The sequence below is a fragment of the Odocoileus virginianus genome, chromosome 17 (genome assembly GCF_023699985.2).
Source record: "Odocoileus virginianus isolate 20LAN1187 ecotype Illinois chromosome 17, Ovbor_1.2, whole genome shotgun sequence".
NCBI classification, from domain to species: Eukaryota; Metazoa; Chordata; class Mammalia; order Artiodactyla; family Cervidae; genus Odocoileus; species Odocoileus virginianus.
Window position 1 is genome coordinate 10,762,104 of NC_069690.1, and position 18,921 is coordinate 10,781,024.

General features: G+C 57.5%; 1 protein-coding gene across 8 annotated transcripts in view; it reads right to left on the reverse strand.

The window, feature by feature from the left end:
• Nucleotides 1–522: 522 nt before the first annotated feature.
• The window catches only part of BCAS3 (BCAS3 microtubule associated cell migration factor), a 581,826-nt gene continuing 563,427 nt past the window's right edge, over nucleotides 523–18,921 (reverse strand). For 3 of the 8 annotated variants that reach the window (XM_070478583.1, XM_070478586.1, XM_070478584.1), the window contains 2 exons: nucleotides 12,947–13,012; nucleotides 523–1,307 (listed from right to left, as the gene is read on the reverse strand). In XM_070478583.1, coding sequence (XP_070334684.1) covers nucleotides 1,159–1,307; nucleotides 12,947–13,012 — 215 coding nt within the window. In that variant the 3' untranslated portion in view covers nucleotides 523–1,158. Of the gene's footprint in view, nucleotides 1,308–4,530; nucleotides 4,622–12,946; nucleotides 13,013–18,921 lie in introns of all 8 variants that reach the window. The other 5 variants (XM_070478588.1, XM_070478590.1, XM_070478587.1 and 2 more) reach the window with 3 other exon arrangements.

Sequence of the window (18,921 nt, forward strand, 5' to 3'; positions counted from 1 at the left end):
CTGAGTTTGCAAAAAGAGGTACAGGACTTCCCTGATGGTCCAGAAGACTCCCAGTTTCCAATGCCAGGGGTGTGGGTTTGATCCCTGGTTGGTTTACTAAGATCCCACATGCCTCAGGGCGCAGTCAAAGAAAAATTTAAAACTTAAGAAAAAGATTCTTGAAAGAGGTAATGACAGGGAACCTGTCCCAAAGAGAAGGCCAGAGTCTTCATCAGGCTCTCCTTCCCACGGCAACCCAGCAGCACGTTCCAGGGACCTGACCGCCATAGCCAGGGAGGCCCGGGGTGCCCTCCAAAACCCAACGGCTCTGGTGACAGGCAGGGAGGGCAGAGGATGGGTCTGTCAGACGCCACCCAAACTCCAGAGTAAACATCCTCCTCCTCCTTCCTCCCGGCTCCCTGACTCCCTCACACCTGCACTTGTCCAGGTGGGGGTGCTGGGAGCAAGGCCGCGCGGTCGGGCTCCCAGGACTCTGCTCCGGGCTGGGAGAGGACCCTGACCCCAGCCACTTAGGGATGGACACCAGTTGCAGCGTGATTTATTGAACAAGACGTGCACTTTTTGACAGGGCCTCAGAAACCACGGTTTCCTTCACTGAACAGTACAGGATCAGGGTACAAGGGCTTACAGACAAGAAAGACAAATCCTTTCCATGAGCCGAAGGGGAGAGAAAAGAGGAAGGGGGGCTTCTCTTTCCTTCCTCCTCCCCTAATACTCCGGGCCTCAGTTCAGCGCCAGCAGGAGGCTGGGCAGTGTGTGCCGAAGCCGGGGCTGGATCGGGGCTGGCCACTTGCGGCCGAGATGCCCGCCGAGCCATCTATCCTCCCCACCCTGGCCCCCACCCCCCAAGGGCTGGGTTCGAAAATACAAAAGCAGGTCCGACGCGGGACATCGTGTGCAAACAGAGGTGGGGACGGAGCTTCTGCAGAGTCTCGGCCACGGCCGGCCCCACAATGGAGGCAGAGGTCAGCGCGCGCCGAGGTGCTTTGGAGAAGGGTCTCTTCTCGATCCAGGGAAGCTGGGCGGCTGTCGTCACGAAGCTCGGGGAAGGCGGTGGGTTCAAAGAGGAGCGGAGTCTGAAGGGTAGGAGCGGACGGGGGGCGTCTCCCCCTCCCTCCGGCAGGAGAGTGGGCAGGCCAGCCTGAAGGCTGCTGGGACCTACGGGAAGCTGGTGGGGAAGAGGCTGAGGGGCTGGCTCTCGTTGGTGGGCAGCGGAGACCGGTAGCCGTCGAAGTTCCTCGGGATGCTGCCGCTGGTGGAGCCCGAGCTGTTACTCAGGGTCTCGATGCTTCCCTCTTGCTGGAGTTCTGCAAGACAGGAGGGAGGGCCCGGCCGGGTCAGGGGGCGTTCTCGGGGGCAGGCGGGGGGGCATGCACTCTGGGCCGGCTGCCTGCTGTGAGGCACCACACTGGGTCCACTGACATCCTTCTGCGGTGGGGGCACGGGGTGGCAGCCTGGGTCCCAGGGGGAAGCCCCTGGGCTGGCAGGCTCCCGTCACTTCCTCACCGTGTGAACCCCTTTAGCCAGGAGCATGGCTGCCCTGATGATGCATCTGGACCACACTGCCATTCGCGGGGCGTGTGCCCAGGCCTGACGTGGGCTCGTGCTCGGCCAGCTTGCTTCCCAACTCCGTGAGAGGCTCCTGTCCTGGAGCTCCTGGTCTGGGAGGAGGGGAGACGCCGGGAGGCAGGAAGGACCGAGGCGTCCCTGTCTGGTCTGTCTGCCCCTCGCCTCCCCAACCAGGGACCCAGGCTCAGCCTCACTTGCTCACACATCCTCACCCACACTATCTGCCTGCCCGCCAGGCCCCTCCTGTGCCACCCCCCTGCAGGGGTGAGTGCCTGCTTTGAGAGGGGCCTATTTGCCTGGAGTGCCTCCCTTCCCCTTCCTCTGGGCTCCCAAGTGTCCTGGAGACCCCCTCCCGGAAGGGACGTGCTCAGGGTCCACCCGGGAGTCAGGTCAGGAGGCTCCCAGCCCTTCCCCTGGCATCTTGGAGATGGCACCTGGCTCCATTTCATTCCACTATGGGAGCCTTCCTCAACTGCCCTGCCATCTCTTGACCCAAGACAGGTACTGGGGTGGGTGGGCTGGCAACAGACCTCCTGGCATGCCGAGTGCAAGGCAGAAAGAATTACTTCTTGGCTTTCTGAGAGTGGTCAGTTCCTATCCCCTCTCCTACAGTGGGCTCTGAGATGTGGGCACACATATCCCTTGGCAAACTCTGGGTTCAAGCCAAGATGAGGTGCCTGCAGTTTCTCCTTCCCCAAGGTAAACTGCCTGGGATGGAGTGGGAGGGGGGGGTCTCGCTTGTCTACCCCAGGAGCCCAGGCTCTCAAAGGGTCATTGAGACAGCAGGGTGTGCTCAAATGTGACACGGGTCTGGTCTCCTGTACCTGCAGCCTGCGCCCGTGCCCGGGGCCCCTGCCACCCTCCGCCTGCAGCACAGCTGGCTTTGGTTAGGGGATGGGTCACAGCCTTCACTCCTGGGCTGGCCATCACTGGCCAGACAGGAAGTGAGCACTGACCCCCACTCCCGTGGGTGACCCCGAAGCACGCTGGTGGCCCAGCAGCAGCAGCAGAAGCCACAGAATGGGTCGGGGGCGTCTGTGCTGGCCTCCTTCAGAGACGCCTCCTGGTTCCACGTGTGAGGTGTGAGGCACCAGCCGTGTCCGGGGCCCAGGCTGGAAGGGCGTGCCTGCAAACCAGAACCTCTCAGCAGGTGGGGGGCTGTGGGCGAGGGCTGGGCTGGAAGGGTGTGCCTGCAAACCAGAACCTCTCAGCAGGTGGGGGGCTGTGGGCGCGGGCTGCAGGCCTGGCGCCGGGCCCTGACTGCCAAGAGGCACTGGCTGCCCTGTGGGGCCCGACCCTGAGATTAAGTTGGGAGTCATCTAGATGCGCATGGAAAACCCAGACCCCCGCGTGGGCTCTCTCCTTCCCCACTCAGCCTCTAGCCTCCTCCTTATTTGGGGGCCGTTGTGCCAAGAGGGACAGGACAGGAAAGCAGGGAGCAGATCCCCAGGTTTTGACACAGAAGCTTCGCACTCCAGAAAAGCTCTCCCGTCCCCCTGGTTTCCCCTGAGCGCAGCCGAGAGGCCCTGGCCCCGGTGGGGCCGTCCCGGCGCTAGGGGGCGCCGACAGCAGGGCCGGGAAGAAGAGAGGCGGCGAGGCCCCAGCAGGGCAGCAGGGGCTGCCGGGCCTCCGGACTCCAGGCCCCGAAGAGAGCCCCGGACGAAGAAGCAGGAGAGGCAGCAGCCCGGGGCAGGCCCAGCGTTCCTGACGCAAAGTGCGGGCACGTCCACACCGCCCCGGAAGCCGAGACGCGGGGAGCCTGGGACCAAGCGGGGGGACCCCCACTTCCTGCAGCCACCCCCCAGCAGCACAGGGACCCCGCGAGTCCGCACGGCCGCCCCGCACCCCATCCTGTGAGAGTGCGGGGACAGGTACCACAGGGATTTCAAGATGACTGGGTCTGCCGGGGCAACGGAGAGCCTGCGCTGTCTTGCTTGTGTTTTCCCTTCACCAGTGAGGCTGCGGGTGAGATGGAGATGGCCCCTGCCTCCCGGGTGACCAGGCTCCACTGGACTCATGTCCCGGGTGCTCCCCCGGACTCGTCCCTCCTCTCATTGCCCGTGGCTGCTGCCCACCCGGATAGCTCCCAAAGGTCCGTACTGGTCTCCAGACCCCCAGAGCCCCCTCTCCAAGCCACCGCATCCCAAAGCCAGAGCGTTCTGCCTGCAGCACAAACCACATCTTGCTTTTCCCCTGCTTAAAAGCTTCACCGGCTCCTAAGGGTCCTGAGGGCAAGGTCTCTCGACTCCTCACCTCTATCAAACTGCCTTCTGTGACCTCTCTCCCGTGCTCCTCTCCAAGACCCCACCTCACTCAAGTGGATTTGAGGAATCCAGATAATGAGCTTGGGCAGCTTGGGGGCCTCGCAAGGCTGCTCCAGGCCTCTGGGTGTGTGCTCCTCCGGGGAAAAGCCCTTCGCACGTTTGGCCCCCCGGGACACCTACTTATCTTTGAACCTCAGCACGCCCGCAAGCCTGTGCTGTCGTTCTGGTAGAATGGCCAGGCCCCACCGCACTCTGTGCTGACTCCTGCCCGGGACCCCCTAGCACGCTGGGCACCGTCTGCTCACACGTGTCCCGTCCATGTGGGTGGGGTCCCTTGGAGGTCGGTTCTGTGTTTTATTCCCTAGTGCCAACCACAGGGCCTACAGAACAGTTGGGTGTTCAAAAAGCAGTTCTTGAATGCATGGATGTATGAATAAATGAGTGTGGAGGGAAGCGGATGGGTCACTGCTATCTGCAGCTCGACTACCAGTGAAAGAACCCAGGGCCCGGTTGCTCCTGGGCCGTGGCCTACATGCCCCCGTCAAACCCCGTGCTCTTCTGCTCCCCAAGACAGGACCGTGTGAGTGTGCGGAAGCAGACGTGGCCGTGGCGGAGGGGTGCACACATGGCCCCCCCGCAGGTCACCCAGCCGCCCAGCCCTTCGGAGCAAGCGGCAAACCGAAGTGTGTGGCCTTACCTTCCTCCATCCCGAACACACGCTTTGTTACTGTTGGGTTGTTCGCGGGCGCTGGGCGGTTGGCATTGTTTTTTTTTTCCTTTTTTTTTCCCTTTTGAAAAGAAAAGCATTGAGGAACCTTTTGGGAAAAGATCCGGACAATGATGGAGAACACTGATGTCGGCAAGCAGGAGGCGAGGGCACCAGGAGGTGTGGGCGCTCACGCCGGGAGGAGTAAGCTGGGAGCAGAGTTCTGCAGTGACATGCACGTGTGGGGGGCTGGGGACCAGTCTTCGGGGCCCTGGAGATGGAACTGTGGCAGAGCCGAGACCCTCTTCGGGGAGGAGGAGAGGGTCCATCCCTGGAGCAGGAGGAGCAGCTGTGGGGAGGGGAGAGGCGGGCCGCTGGCCCATGCAGTGCCCGTGCAGGTGGGACCCAGGAGAGGACGAGACAGAGAAAGCCTGTGGTTTCCAGGGATGCCTCCACGTGTTCGGACTCAGTGGTCCAGCTCGGGCTGCTGACCTCCTCCCCCAATTCCAAGACCCTCGGGTCTGAATGGCAGTCCTGCAGCTGCAGTGGACTTGCAAGGAAAGCCCACCAGAAACCTGCAAGGGAGAGTGAGCTGGGGGCTCTTTATGTGGGGGCCTGGCGGCCTCCCCACTCAACACAAGTATGTGGATTCTGGCTGGTGGGAAAGTGCCCGGTCTTACGGAGGCTGCTCTCCAGGCCTCTGAGATAACGGACTGCACTCAGAAGGAAAATCTTACTGTGACCTCACGTTCCCCAGCGCCTCTGTGTGCCTGGGAGGTGGGTGCTGGTCCCCCCATTTTGTAGGCAGCTAAACCAAAGAAGAGCAGGAAGCCGCTGGCTCTGGGTACAGAACCCCTCGAGAAAGAACTGGGCTGATGGAGACGTGACAACTCCAGGCATCAGTCTGACTGGTCCCAATGCCCTCCACTGGCTGTGTCCACCCGTTTGCTGCTGGCTCTTTTTGGAAAATGGGGCCTGCCACCCAAGGTGCCCCTCGAGGTCACGGGCCGGGACGGGGTAAGCCACAGGGCGTAAGGGGTGATGGACTGAGCAGCAACTCCAAAGGAGGAGCCTTAGCTCTCACGAAATAAGCAAAGGACCGAGAAAGCTCAGCTCTCAGGCCACCCTCACTCTATACGGAGCCTGGCAAATCTCAAAGGTCTTGGGAGGGCCAAAGAGGTGGCTGGCCTTGTCAGGGAGAAGCGACCCTGGTTCCCTGGGTGTGTATGCCAAGGGAGATCCAGGGGGAATAGAAGGAGGCGGGAGCCTGGCTGCCCGCAAACGCTGCCCCCGTCTTGGGGTGGGCCGTGCAGATGAGGGAGACCGTCTGCCCTGGCCCCTTGACTCTCAGCAGGAGACTGCGGCCCCCTCGGCAAAGGCAGGGGCAGCAGAGACCGGCTCCTGGGAGCTCTGAGTGGGTGCTGATGGCCAGGGCTGGCTCCACTGGGGAGAGGCAGAGGATGAGCCAGGAAGGGGACACACAGCCCTGGAGACGGCACGGGGGGCGGGGCATGAGGAAGCCCCTCCCTCTGGAGTGCTGGTCCCTGAAGCTGCTTCACCCTGGAGGGCCTTCTCCCCGGGGTGCAGACCCTTCCCTCCCTCGAGGCCACTCTACGCCTGGCAAGGCAGGAACTTTGGGGGACACCCTGGATGCAGGTCTCTCAAAAGCAACGGTCACTTTCCTAAGTGCTGTGGTCTCGGCTACCCCATCCCTGGGGAGGTGGTAGAACACTGAAGACGCAGGGCCTCTGTGGGTTTCAGGGAGAGCTGGGGCACCCAGGAGGGCAGGGGACCCCAGGGCGGGTCAGGAGAGAAGCACACCTTGGGCTTGGCCTTCGGGCCTCTTCCAGGCCAGGTGGCAGTGGGAGTGGCTGGAAAATCAGAGCCCCCAGGGAAGCCCCTTGGGTTTCTGGTGGGTGGAGGCATTGTGGGGAGCCCCGGTCTCTGGGCTCAGAGGGAGGCCTGTTTCGGGGACCAGTGAGGGCAGTGGTGTGCTTTGGGGAGGAGGATCCCTGGGCCCCCGGGTTCAGCCCCCAGAGCCCCCTGGCACTTCTCTTACCACGAAAGGAGCAGCGTTCGCCGCGGGGCCCCTCTGGTGCACTCAGAGGCTCCAGCCAGCCCAGCTCTGCACGCTGGGCCTCGCGATGCTGCTCATTAAAGGGATTAGCAGAGCACTTTTATTGGGCCCCGGCTGCAGCCACACACCCCACTCCCAAGCTAACTGCCTGGGCAGCCTGCGGGAGCAGGATAAGGCCTCAGGGCAGTCTCAGGCAGCACTGGCCACAGGCTTCCAGCAGAGAGAAGGGAGGGGTCCCCCACCCGCCCCTCAGCCTCAAGGCCCAGGTTGGGGAGGCAGAGGAGGTGAGTGGTTCAGAGAGCCGGCTCTGGGCCCTGCGACCTGGGAGACTTGGAGCAAGTTCCTCAACCCCTGTGCCTCAGTTTCCCACACAGGAGGCTAGCAAGGTCTGTTTCATAGTGCGCTTATAGAATTAAATAATGCATGCAGAGTGCATCACAAAGTGCTTAAAGCTTCCAGTCAGCAAATGTGAGTTACTCTCATTGCTGCAATCGTATTAGTGATCGTGATTATCCACAAGACCTTGCTGGGGGTGCCCTCTGGACTCCCTCCCCCCGCAGGTGTCTCTGCCTTCCAGACCCTCACTCCCACCCTGTCCCCACTGGAACTCTGGGAGAGTCTTTCTTTTTAATCAAGAAATGGCCTGAAGAGGAAGATGGCAGATATGTGTTTACAGCTTTTCATTTCCCTCCTTGCCTCTTTGGAAGTACCCTCTTCCAAGCTGGAAAATAAATTTCCAACCCTGTTGACGTGCATTGATTTTTCCCTTCTGCGTGCACCTCCCAGTTCTCCCCTGTCAGCAGGACCTGTGGTTAAGCCCCCTGTCTGGGTTGGGCTCAGTGGTACCTCTGGGGAGTGACGGGGGTGGGCAGAGCACAGAGCAGCCAGCCAAACTGCCCATCTTGCCCAGGGCCTAGCTCAGAGGAGGTCTGCAAACAGAAGTGATCTGGGTTCCCTCCCGCGGTGAGGGGTCTTGGCTGGGGGCAGCGGGAGGGATCCTCTGACCCAGATCTTCAGCATCTTTCCTGCAGCCCCCCGGGGATAAGCAGGGAGGAGACCAGGGGACCACAGGCTTCAAGCTCAGCAAATGGTTCCAAATGGGCTCTTGCCCAAGCAATGGACATTATCAACAGGGGGCCTGCCAACGAGGGCCTGGGACCCACTGTGTAGACTGAGATGCGGAGACAGGTGCAGAGGAGGTGGGGGTGGGGTGGCTGACTGCCTCCTGTGGGCTCAGCTTCCGGTGCGGGAAGAACCCAAAGAGATGAACCGGATGCCAACTAGGGAGTGGTCCTGGGGGACGTGGCTCTGGGCTGCTTGTCTCACAGCAGCCCTGGGCCTGGAAACTACTGTCCTCTCTTCCAGAGTGTCACTCGGGGAGGTGGGGGGGGCTCTTCAGGGAGAAAGAGCGGGGAGTCGGCTGAGATCACCTTCTGAAACTCTGACAGCTCTGTCCACATGACAGCTCTGTCCACACTGTGGGCAGAGCCGGCCTCAGCCCCAGGGCATCTTTCAGGAGGTTAAAAGGGCCACAGTTAAAGAGGAGGCGGCCTGCAGGGGGGCCCTGATTTTCTTCCCACTTGGACACACCCACCGTTGCTCTTCCTGCCCCCTCGGCCCTTCAGGGTCCCACCCTCAGGCACCCCCACCAGGCGGCAGAGATGCCAGCAGACCAGGGACCCTCACCCACACCAGGTCTTAGGGGCTGGGTGGGGCTGAGAAGGTGTCCTCTTTCTCTTCCAGCAAGGGGTTTCTGCTCCCCTCCCAGGCTTGCTTGTGGAAGGAAGGAGGGCAGTTTCCTATAGTCGAGGGGCTGAGGATGAAAAGGCCCTTCCACCTTCAGATAAGGGGAACCCTGCTCTGGTCGATGGAATGAAGGAGTGGATGAAAAGATGGCTAACAACGGCCTGGGACTCTCCGGGCCTTCGCACCTGTGTCTGAGCACTTAGGCCGCCTACTTCCAGTCCTCTCGCCGCACACTCAGCCTGGGGTCCCTAAGAGCTTGTGCCAAAGGCCCGAGTCCTGCAGCCAGTCTGCAGGTACACACCTTCCTTCCTGGCAGGAGTCTCTTCCAACCCAAGTGCTCCTGCAAACCTGCTTTCTTATCTCCCTGCCCAGCTCTTTTTCCTGACCTTCCCGCAGGTACTGAGACCCAGAACATCACAAGATGAGGCCAAGGTCACATGGCCTGCCTTGCCCCTTGCCCCTCCCCTTCCCCAGCTCCAAATGTTAAGGGCAAATAGTTGCTGCTCTTGCCTTGGGTACCTTGAATTGTACCACTGGGGCCAGGCCTGGGTGCCTAATAACCTCAGGGTTTGGGGGGAGACTTGGGGTCTAAGGGAGACCTCAGTCCTTCTGGGCATCCACTGACCCCTCCCTTGGAAGGTGAAAGGCAGGATCAATACCTGGAAAGGATGCCTAAGGAGACCATCAGGTGGAGAGCCCTCTCTGTATCTGGAGGAAAAGACACAGCCCCTTTCTTCCCTCCACGAGGACAGGTCCTCAGGCCTGTGGAAAAACCCTACTCGTGAGAGTGGGCCAGTCTGGCATTTATACATGAGGCAGGGGCAGAGAGGTAGGCTAGATCCTGGAGTTCCTGGTGGGCCCAGTGGGGATGACACAAGAGGCACATGCTGTAATGCTGGGGAAGAAATAATCAAAGAGGAAAAAAGAGGGGGCGGGGTGGAGGCCTGAAGAATGAGGCAGGGTCTGTGTTCAAAAGGCATCCTCCACCTGGACCTGGGTGTGTATGCGCGTACACATGTATGTACAGGTTTGCACACGCATGCGTGCACACGTGTGCACACATGTGTAAGTGTGTGTACACGCATGCACGTACATGTGTGTGTGGGCATGCGTGTGCTGGGGGTGGGACAGGGAGCAGAGCATGAGAGCTCCAAAACAAAGCAGCTCCCTGCCCAGCCTTAGACAGGGGGTTACCCAGGAGGTGGGCTGGGGTCTGGGGGCTGCAGCCTTTCCCCGAGGCCCCTCCCACCACAGCCACGACACGGCACCAGCTCCAGGCAGGGGGAGACCCACTCCCAGGAACCCCTCATGACCCAGGCCCACTCAGTCTTGGCTTAAGGGGAAGAGGGCAGGACCCCCCATCCGCCCGCCCAGCAGCACCCGCGTGCAGGGACCCTCTCGGGGCCACTACCATCAGTCTAACTGTAAATCCTGGCCCAGGCAGAGTGAGTCCTGTCCTGGCGTATTATACATGGGGCCGGCAAAGGCGGAGCCCATCTGGCTCATGGTCCCGGTTTTGAGATGTGATAAATCTGGCTGAAACGTGCTTGAGATCAGCCAGACGGATGAGCAGCCTGGCGCTGACCCTCCTCCCAGTGGCTGCGGGGAAGAGGCGGCCGAGAACTCGCCCTAACTCCCGCTCTGCCGCAGACTGAATGACATGGGCAAGTCCCCGCAGCCCTCCTCCGCTTTACTACCGGTCAGGCAGGAGGGCAGCGGCTGCCCTGGCCACCTCACGGGCCGTGTGAGGCTCTAAAGAGAGGAGGACGTGAAGGTGCTTCGAGAAACAGGATAAGCCCCGAGGGCGTGGGAGGGACTGTCACTGCAGTGGGGTCCTGGCCAGAGAGCTGTGGGTGCTGTCTCCGAGGCCCCTGGAGAAGCAGTCCTCACCCAGGAAGGCCTGAACTGCCCCCTCTAGCCCCAGGCCAGCAGCACAGCCCGCGGGCAGAACCTTGGCAGATGGCACCTGAGACAGCCGTGGCAGGTGGAGGGGGGCATGGAGCTGAGGGATGCCTGGCCGGCTCTGGAACAGCCTCCTCTGCACGCGCCTGCACATGGCGCCCCGTGAATGGGCCACTCAGCACGGCTCCAGGGAGGACACAGGGCTTGGAAACTGTCCCAGCGAGCCAGGAGTCCGGCAGCCGGCCTCAACTTGCCCTGCCTCCTGAAGCAGAGTCTTCTCGAGACCCTCTCTGGGGCTGTGAGATGGCGCAGCGGCGGCCTGCGGACCGCAGGGGAGACGCTGCTCCCCGAACGTGGCTGGTTTGAAGGGCTCGAGCCACATCTGGTTCCCATTCAAACGTCCAAACGTAATTAAATTCTCTCCGACGCAGCGGAAGAGTTTGGTAAGATGTGGCTTCCCCCCTTCCACCAGGGTTAAGAAATCACTGTCTCGCACTCCGGTGGCTGACCGGCGCTCCTCCCGGCCGCTGATCCCTCCTGCTCCGCCAAGGAAGGGCCTGTGCTCAGCTCTGTTTTCTTGGGGCTGAAGGGGCCAGGGCCCTCCCCGCAAGGAGGAACAGCTGAAGCCAGAGCTCCTGCAGGCTTCTTGGGGGCAGGGAGGCGAGCCATCCTGGGCACACAGCTGTGGGACCCAGGCTTGCCCTGGGGACACACCAGTATCTGGATGTGCGGGGTCTTGTGACACCCTGCCGAGGGATTCCCCTCTCTGTAGCTCCTCAGAGCATCTTGCATCTCTGGCCTGCCATGGAGCCCCCCTGGAGGTGGGGGGCGGCTACCCACCCCCCACGCATGGAGGAGGGATGCACTCGGCCAGGGGCAGCCAGGGAGCCCGCCCAAGGGACCCCCAGGGCCACCAAGTGGCAGGGGCTTGCTGGTCACCTCTGGCCTGTCACAGCCCCAAACGGGTTAATGGGCAGCTTGGTCCAAGGTACCTGGCCTTGGTGGGATGAGGGTGGCCCCTTCCACAGTGAGGAGGCCCACTCACCCGAGGCGTTGGTGCCTCTCCTGGCCTCCTGTTCAGCCCCTGCCTGAATTCAAGCACAGTTCCCTGGGCTGGCTTGCCTTTTCCAGCTTCCCTTCCCAACTGAGCACCTTCAGCTTACGGCTTCTTTTTACTTAGGGATTTACGACTTTCACCATAATGGGTTCCATTCTACTTCCTCTATGTCTATTTTTCTAATCATTGTGGTATAGGCTTTATGAGCCTTTTTTTTTTTAAATAAAATAAGTCAAGGTATTATTCTTTTTGAAACAATCTGTCCTTCGAGTTAATGATTTCAAGAGGGTGTGGATGCTCCCCAGAGACAAACGGGGGCTGGGGAGGGGATAACTCTGATGGGGGTAAGCGAGAATCTTCCAGATTCAAGAGAGGTCCCTTGATGACTCTAGGCCAGGTTGCTCACCGACATCCCTATCTGAGCTCTCAGACCACTTTTAGGCTCACAAGGCATTTCCACACCAAAGACACTCTCCCTGGAGGTGGGCCCAGCACACACGGCGATCCCAGTATTGCTGACCTGGCTCTAAATAGGAAGAATCTTGTATATCTGGTTCCAAGTGGTTAACGGTTAGTAATGGATTTAATTTAATTTCTGGGTGGCATGACCGCCAAGGCCATGTGTCTGGTGCCTTCATATCAGTGAAGGTTTTAAGGAAATAAACCCAGTTCATAGATCAGTCGTCTTAGGCCAAGCCTAGCCCAGACATTGGCACTGGGGTCAAGGTGTCTGTGGCCCCTGTTAGGGTCCCAGCCTAGGCTCCTGAGCCCATAGTTACGAGTCTCGATTAATCGCCGTGGTGCCGCCCGTGGCAGAGGAGAAGGTGGGCAGACGCTGGGTCAGCCTCTGTGCTCTGTGCAGACTGCCTGCCGGTGCCGGGGCTCTATTCATTATTCAATTCAGCTCGCTCAGACGAGCTTTTCCATTTGCTCCTCCAGGAGGAATAACAAATCTAGAAATGCAATTCCACTTTGCTGTATTAAGATATTGATTTGCCTGTCGAGTGGAAGTGCATTTGTTCTGTCAGCCCCCCACCCTCCTGTGGGCAGGAAGGGGTTAACCAAATGTTTATCACAAGGCTGGCTTCAGAGTTGAAAGTAATGTGATCAGTAATGAATTTTGTGTTACATTAGGTTGTATAAATGGACAGACAAGCGCAGACAACAAGTGGCCAGGAGTCGGGGCTAATCTAATGATGTAAAAATAGAGACAGCACCAATTATACTAGGGGCCAGCTCCAGGCTCCTGCAGGGACTGCAAATGAATAGGTACAAATCAAATTACTCTCTAATAGACGCACTACAAGAGGGGCAGTCAATGGTAAATGCATTAGAGCCTAGTGACCTCTCTGCTCCGCGCTGCAGAGTCCCAAAGTTTGACTTCCATCTTAAAAGTGGGGGCGGGGAGTGAGGTTCTCAAAGGAACTCTTGTTGGGGGAACAAGGGCGACTACTCCCCACCCCAAACCCGGCCACGGCCAGAAGGTACTCCCCGTCTGAGTCAACCTCCTGCCCTCACTCTGATGCCTCCCAAAGCCTGAGCACCAGGGGGGGTGGGGGGTGGTGGGGACAAAGAAGACCAGGGGATGAAGCCCTGTATGTAGGCAAAGACAGGAAGTTACATACCAACACACTTCACAGCCATGTGTCTCTCAGGGGTGGTGGTTTTTACTGCTACGTCAAGGGCTGTGTCTGTATCGAAAATAAAATATTTCTTTAAAGAGGATTGCAACACGGACCCTGCAGGGAGCAGCCGGTGCCGAGATCAAGGGGAAGAGAGATCAGAATCTGATTTGATCACTGGGAGCTGTGCAGGATGCTTGTGGTCTGTTCTGAGGCTGGGCGCGTGCAGGGTTTCATCTATTTCCCACCAGCCCAAACTGGTCTGTCCTCGCCCCTCTGCTCTTCCTCCTAGTCCTGCCTGGGGGTGGAAGCAGGGAAGGCTGTGGAGGTCCTGCCAGCACGTGGGCAGCCCCTCGGGTTTTCTTCCCTCTCTCAGGCTCTATGAATGGAGAGACCAGGCCTGAAGTTCCAACCTGCTGGGCAGGGTGAGGGGGCTGCTTAGAGAAGCCTTCCGACGTGCACTGATGCATGAACCATATGCTTACGTCCAGCTCCCAGTGGCTTGGGGAGGCATCAAGTATGAAACCCAAGACCCTCCAAGCTGTCGTCCAAGGACCTGGCCCACGCCCGCATGGAGGCAGGGGCCCTGGTAGGCCTGGCCCCACCCGCTCCTGGCCCTAACCCAGCCCGAAGGCCAGCACCCGTCACACACATCAAAGTGGGGCGTGCACACTGCTCCTGGCCAACTGGAGATGAAGGGAACAGGCCAGGAAGATGAGGCCCGGCCCCCAGCCAGGGCAGGCACAGGCACCGAATGGAAAAAAAGCATCCTGAACAAATGAAGCAACAGGATGTCAATTCTCTGCAAACTCAATTAAGCACATGGAGGGGTGGGATTGCAAGCTATTGGGCTACACAAAATAAAACACGTGTGAGGGGGCTAGGGGAGGTCTGGGAAGCCTGGGGGGATTCTGCCAACACATCTTAGAATGCCTTCTGGAGTGGGCCTGAAGGTCTGGCCACGGGGTGGGGGGCATGCAGGGGTGGGCTTCACAGAGAAGTGAGCCGGAAACAGTCACCCAATGTCAGAGGGTAGACAGCTGACTCTGGTGTGGGTGCTTGGAAACGCCTCCTTCTGTTAAACCCAGTCTGATGGGCATGGCTTGGCCTTCTAGGCACGGGCCTCTCTTTTGCTTTAAGAGCTCAGGCTCTGGTTTCCTAAGGGGTCAGAGGGCCATTTCCAACGTTCATTGTCTGTGTGTGTCTGTCTTTGCTCCGTCACCAGCCAGCCCACCTCGGGGGTGGTCTAAACACCTCAGACCATCTTCTGAGGCATAAGGGCAGAGGTAGGGGCCGAAGGGAAAGATGGGTATTTAACCATCCATGACTGTGTTCAACTTTGTTCAGATCTTACACCTCGCAGGAAGGTCAACGGTTAAAGGTGAATTCTCTGGCAGAGGAGGAGGAACAGAGAGGAATTCTTCCTTTTGTTAACCATTTACCCATGTTCATGTCTTCAGAGAAGGGCCCTCATCTGGGGGGTCCAGCGGCTCTTCTCCACCCTTTGCCCAAACCTGTCCGTTTCCCACAGGAATCTGCTTCCCTGTTGAGGCAACGCCTGGAAAGGGGACTCTGCAGATTCACCAGTGAGGTTACGGGGGCACTTCCTCCTTGTAGATAGGAATCGATGTGCTCTGGTGAAAGAATTCAAAGTCGACTTTGGGCAACTGAGAAATGAGCAGAGATGCTTCTCAGCCCCAAACTTCCGCATTGTAGCTCTGCTTTGCCTGGGGCTTTCAACAGCCTTAGAGGAGAAGAGAGGGGTGTGGGGGGTGGTGGGGGGCAGAGGGAAGGAGGGGGGCAGGAGAAACTACCCACCTAGAATGGGCCAGGAACCAACAAGTGTGCCTTTTAAACACAATCTCTTTTCCCATTGCCCTGACTGGCTCTCACTGACCTCTCAGGAGCCACAAAAACCCACCCAGTCATTCAGCAAACATTAACTGGGGTTCAGCTCGGCTCTGCTCCCACTGCTGGATGCTGGGCAGGGAAAAGGCTGCTGGTTAGAGGTGACAAAGATGAACTGGGTTCAGTCCAAGGATCCGGAATTGGGCTAAGACGCAGCGGACGGGCAGTCTAGCTGAGGGAGGGGCTGGAAGGACCGCCGGAGCTGAGCCTTACCCCAGTGGGCTGGAGAAGGGAATAAGCTGCGGCTCACTGATGTTAAAGGCAACACGCGTGGCCTGTCCTGGGCTGAGCGTCCAGCGCACAGGCAATGCAGACGTTCAGAGAGAGGGGGAATTAGAGCCTGGTCTAAAAGGCGGGCTGGGTAGGGGTGAGGGCAGCAGGCCCCTGGACAGGTCAGCAGGGCTCGTGCTGGGGATGATGGGCGAGGGTGTCGGCATGAAATATGAAGGTGGGGTGACTGTGGAGGGGGTGTGGGGGAGCAGGCTGAGAAGGTGCGAGAGACCGAAAGGGACTCTGAAATATGACGGCAGGAGCCAAGGCGGTCAGCTGTGGGCCCAGGAGGGCTGACAGAGAGAGCGGGCCCTGACATGAGGGTGCCTTCCTTCTCTGGGGTTCCCCTCTCGGGAGTAATGGGCGGGAATGACTCAGGTGACCAGATATTAAGAACCAAAAATTCTTTCTGGACATCTCCTTTTAATCCCACAGCTCTGAATCATGATTTCCCATCAAAGCTTTCATTTTCTCCTCCTCTGTCCATCGTAATAAGGGACATCTGCCGAGCTGTGGTGTGACAGGACATTTGCACGGGTGGCATGGAGCCTGAGGCGTCGAAGCCGTTTGGGAGGTGGCGGCCTTGAGGACAAGAGAGAGGAGGAAATGAGGCGACCGAAGCGTTCAGTAGGGGAATGGCGGCAGCCAGGACGTGAAGGAACAGGAGGCCAACGGTGACTACACTTCATGGCTTCCCTCTCCCAGGCCTTAGAGAGGAGGAAAGTGAGGGAGGGGGAGCTTCCTCCCTCTCTGGGGGCAGGAACTGTGCCCAGGGGCATCTCGGAGAGCCCGCCTACCAGGGGAGCCCCAGAGAGACGGCAGGGTCTCCAGAGGAGGCAGTGGAGGGGGGCCCTGAAAGCATTTGTAAAGACACCGAAGGAGGGGAAAATCTAGGGCCCAGCTAGGTAAAGCACAAAAGGACCCAGGGGACTGGCCAAATTGCTTGGACGACGGTGCTTGCTGGAGAGTAGGGATGTTTAATAGCTAAGAGAGCTTTGCAGGTGGCTCAGTGGCAAAGAGTCCGCCTGCCAGTGCAGAAGACACGGGCTTGATCCCTGACCCAGGAAGGTCCCATGTGCCGTGGAGCAACTAAGCCTCTGCGCCACGACTGAGCCCACGCACCCCAGAGCCCGCGCTCCGCAACAAGAGAAGCTGCTGCAGTGGGAAGCCTGTGCCCCGCAACCAGGGAGTCGCCCCCGCTCGCCCCAACTAGAGAAAAGCCCGCGCAGCAACGAAGACCCAGCACAGCCAAAAACAATAAATAAAGAAAAAATTTAAAAGCTAAGAGAATTAACTCAGCCCCCGCGCCTGCAATTACAGTCACGTGATCACCTGGCACCTGAGATGGGAGGGGTATTATGGCTCCTGCTGCCTTAGCAGGAAAACGTCCCCGAGCCTCAGCAGCGGGGCAGGCAGGAGTTCCAAGTCCATTGGAGCAGCTAATCCTAGAGGAAGGATGCAGGGTCCAGCGTGCTGGGTTATATGTTTTGGGGTGCCTAGCGGGTCGACTCCAGTACCAATAACTAAATTGGTTGAGAGCTGAATTCCTACAGTCCTGAAATGAAAGCTATGAGCACGCACACACACACACAGTGCTTTGAGTCATCTTTTGCAAAACATAGGTTGTCAGTGGATATTTATTAATTCACTTATTGAACCCTTCCTGTGATCATTTAAAAACTTCACACTGCTCAAAATGTGCTTTCCACGTTAAGAAGGAAAAAAGGTACTTTTCAAAGTACCTTTACACCTTTTCAAAGAGTAAAGGTAAAGATTTCTGACAGAAATCTTTGGAAGACCTTTAGTTGAAAATAATCTCATAGCCTTTTTGGCTGAGTAATTAATACACATTCAGGAAAACTCAGAGGATTTAGCAGAGTAAACTAGAGCATTGGTTTCCAAACTAGATTACAATTCATCAATGTGTTGTAAAATCAATTTAGTGGGTCCAGACTGCATTAAAAAGAATGAAATAAAATAATCCTAGAGTGCTTTGCCCATACTACTGTTTTCTGAAAGTTTTGAGTAAGAAATATTTGAGAGAAAGTATATTTGAGTAAGGAAGTAAGTTATTTCCGATGGAAGGTAAGAGGTAAAGATTGAGCCCCTAGTGTGATCCCCAAGAGTAACTGCTTCTGGACTAGAATAGAGTCAGTTAAAGAGATACTGGACACAGTTCCCTGTGCTATACAGTAGGTCCTTGTTTGTTATTTTATATATAGTAGTGTATATATATTAATCCCAAGCTATACTCAGTATTTTGTAATAACCTATATGGGAAAAGAATCTGAAAAAAATAGATATGTATGTATAACAGAATCACTTTGCTGTAACTGGAAACTAACAACATTGTAATCAATTATATTTCAATTAAAAAATACTTTATAAAGAAAGAAAGAGACGCTAAACAGAAAAAGCTGCAGCCTCTTTCCTACCCTGAGTGCTGTGATCAAAAAGGAGAATGAAACAGTGTTCCCAGGACTGTAGGAAGCCACAGTCATGGGGAAGAGATGGTCCCTCTTGACCGTGACTGCTGACTTAGTGAGCTTCTAAGAGTCAACAGCAGCCAGGGGAGGCAGCCTGCAATAGACACCTGTCAGGAATACTTCAAGCAGCTGATCAGGACCCGTGAATTAGGCCTAAGGGCTTTTGCTATTGGATGTGGGAGAAAGCCAAAAAAAAAAAAAAAAAAAAAGACAAGGTTTAGCTAAATAGTGATTGAAAGAGTTAAAGTCTAAAGGGACAATGGAATTAATATGTATCCAGGTGTTTATGAAAATTTTTTTGTATTGTTTTATCTTTATGGTTGTTGTTCAGTCGCTAAGTTGTGTCTGACTCTTCGAGACCCCCACGGACTATAGCCCACAAAGCTCCTCTATCCACGGGATTTCCCAGGCGAGAATACTGGAGTGGGTTGCCGTACCCTCCTCCAGGGGAATCTTCCTGACCCAGGGACTGAACTTGCATCTCTTACGTCTCCTGCGTTGGCAGGCGGAGTCTTTATGGCTGAGCCCCCAGGGAAGCCCAGGTTATGTCTGCCCTCAGACACAAAACGACTGGAATAAGTAAATGTTTTGCTTATGGAAAAAAAAAAATCCTATTTTTCTAGAAAAGGCAATATTGAAAGGAATGTCTGCTAAGCAGGAATTAGTCAAGTTATTTTGAGGGGGAGTGACGGAGAAGGGAGGGGGCTGCGGGAGACGGCATTCCAGGCCGAAGGAGAAGTATGTGCAGAGGCCCCGCAGGCAGAGAGAGCACGTGTGCTCAGGGACCCTCCGGGGAGTTCAGCGGAGCCGGGGCTCACCCAGAGCAGGGACAGGAGCCTGGAGAGAGGGCAGTGGCTGGTCACGAAGGACTTTGTGCACGACAGGCTGTGAATCCAGGAGAAGGACAAAGCTGAGGGCAGAGGAGTCATGCGCAGGGGACTGGAGAGATGGGCTTGGAGATCAGGAGAGCAAGTCAACCTGGAGATGCTTTGGAAATCATCGGTTTATGAACAGTAACTGAGGCCAGGGAAGCGGAGGAGATGGCCCTGGATGGAGGGAGGGAGGGGAGAAAGGATCGAGAGAGGGCCTTGAGATATGGATTTAAGGCTGACAGAGGAAGAAAACTCAGGGAAAGGATGGAGATGTAGCTGGAGGCAGAAGAAAACCAGAGGCGTGAGGTGAGGCAGGAACCGCAGGGAGATCACTCCCATCACTGGGCCTGGCTCCCCAGGCCAACACTGGGGCAACATGGATATTCAGGGGTGACTCTGGGGAGGATGGGTGTTGTGGTTGGGCAGGCTGGGGGCAGGGACT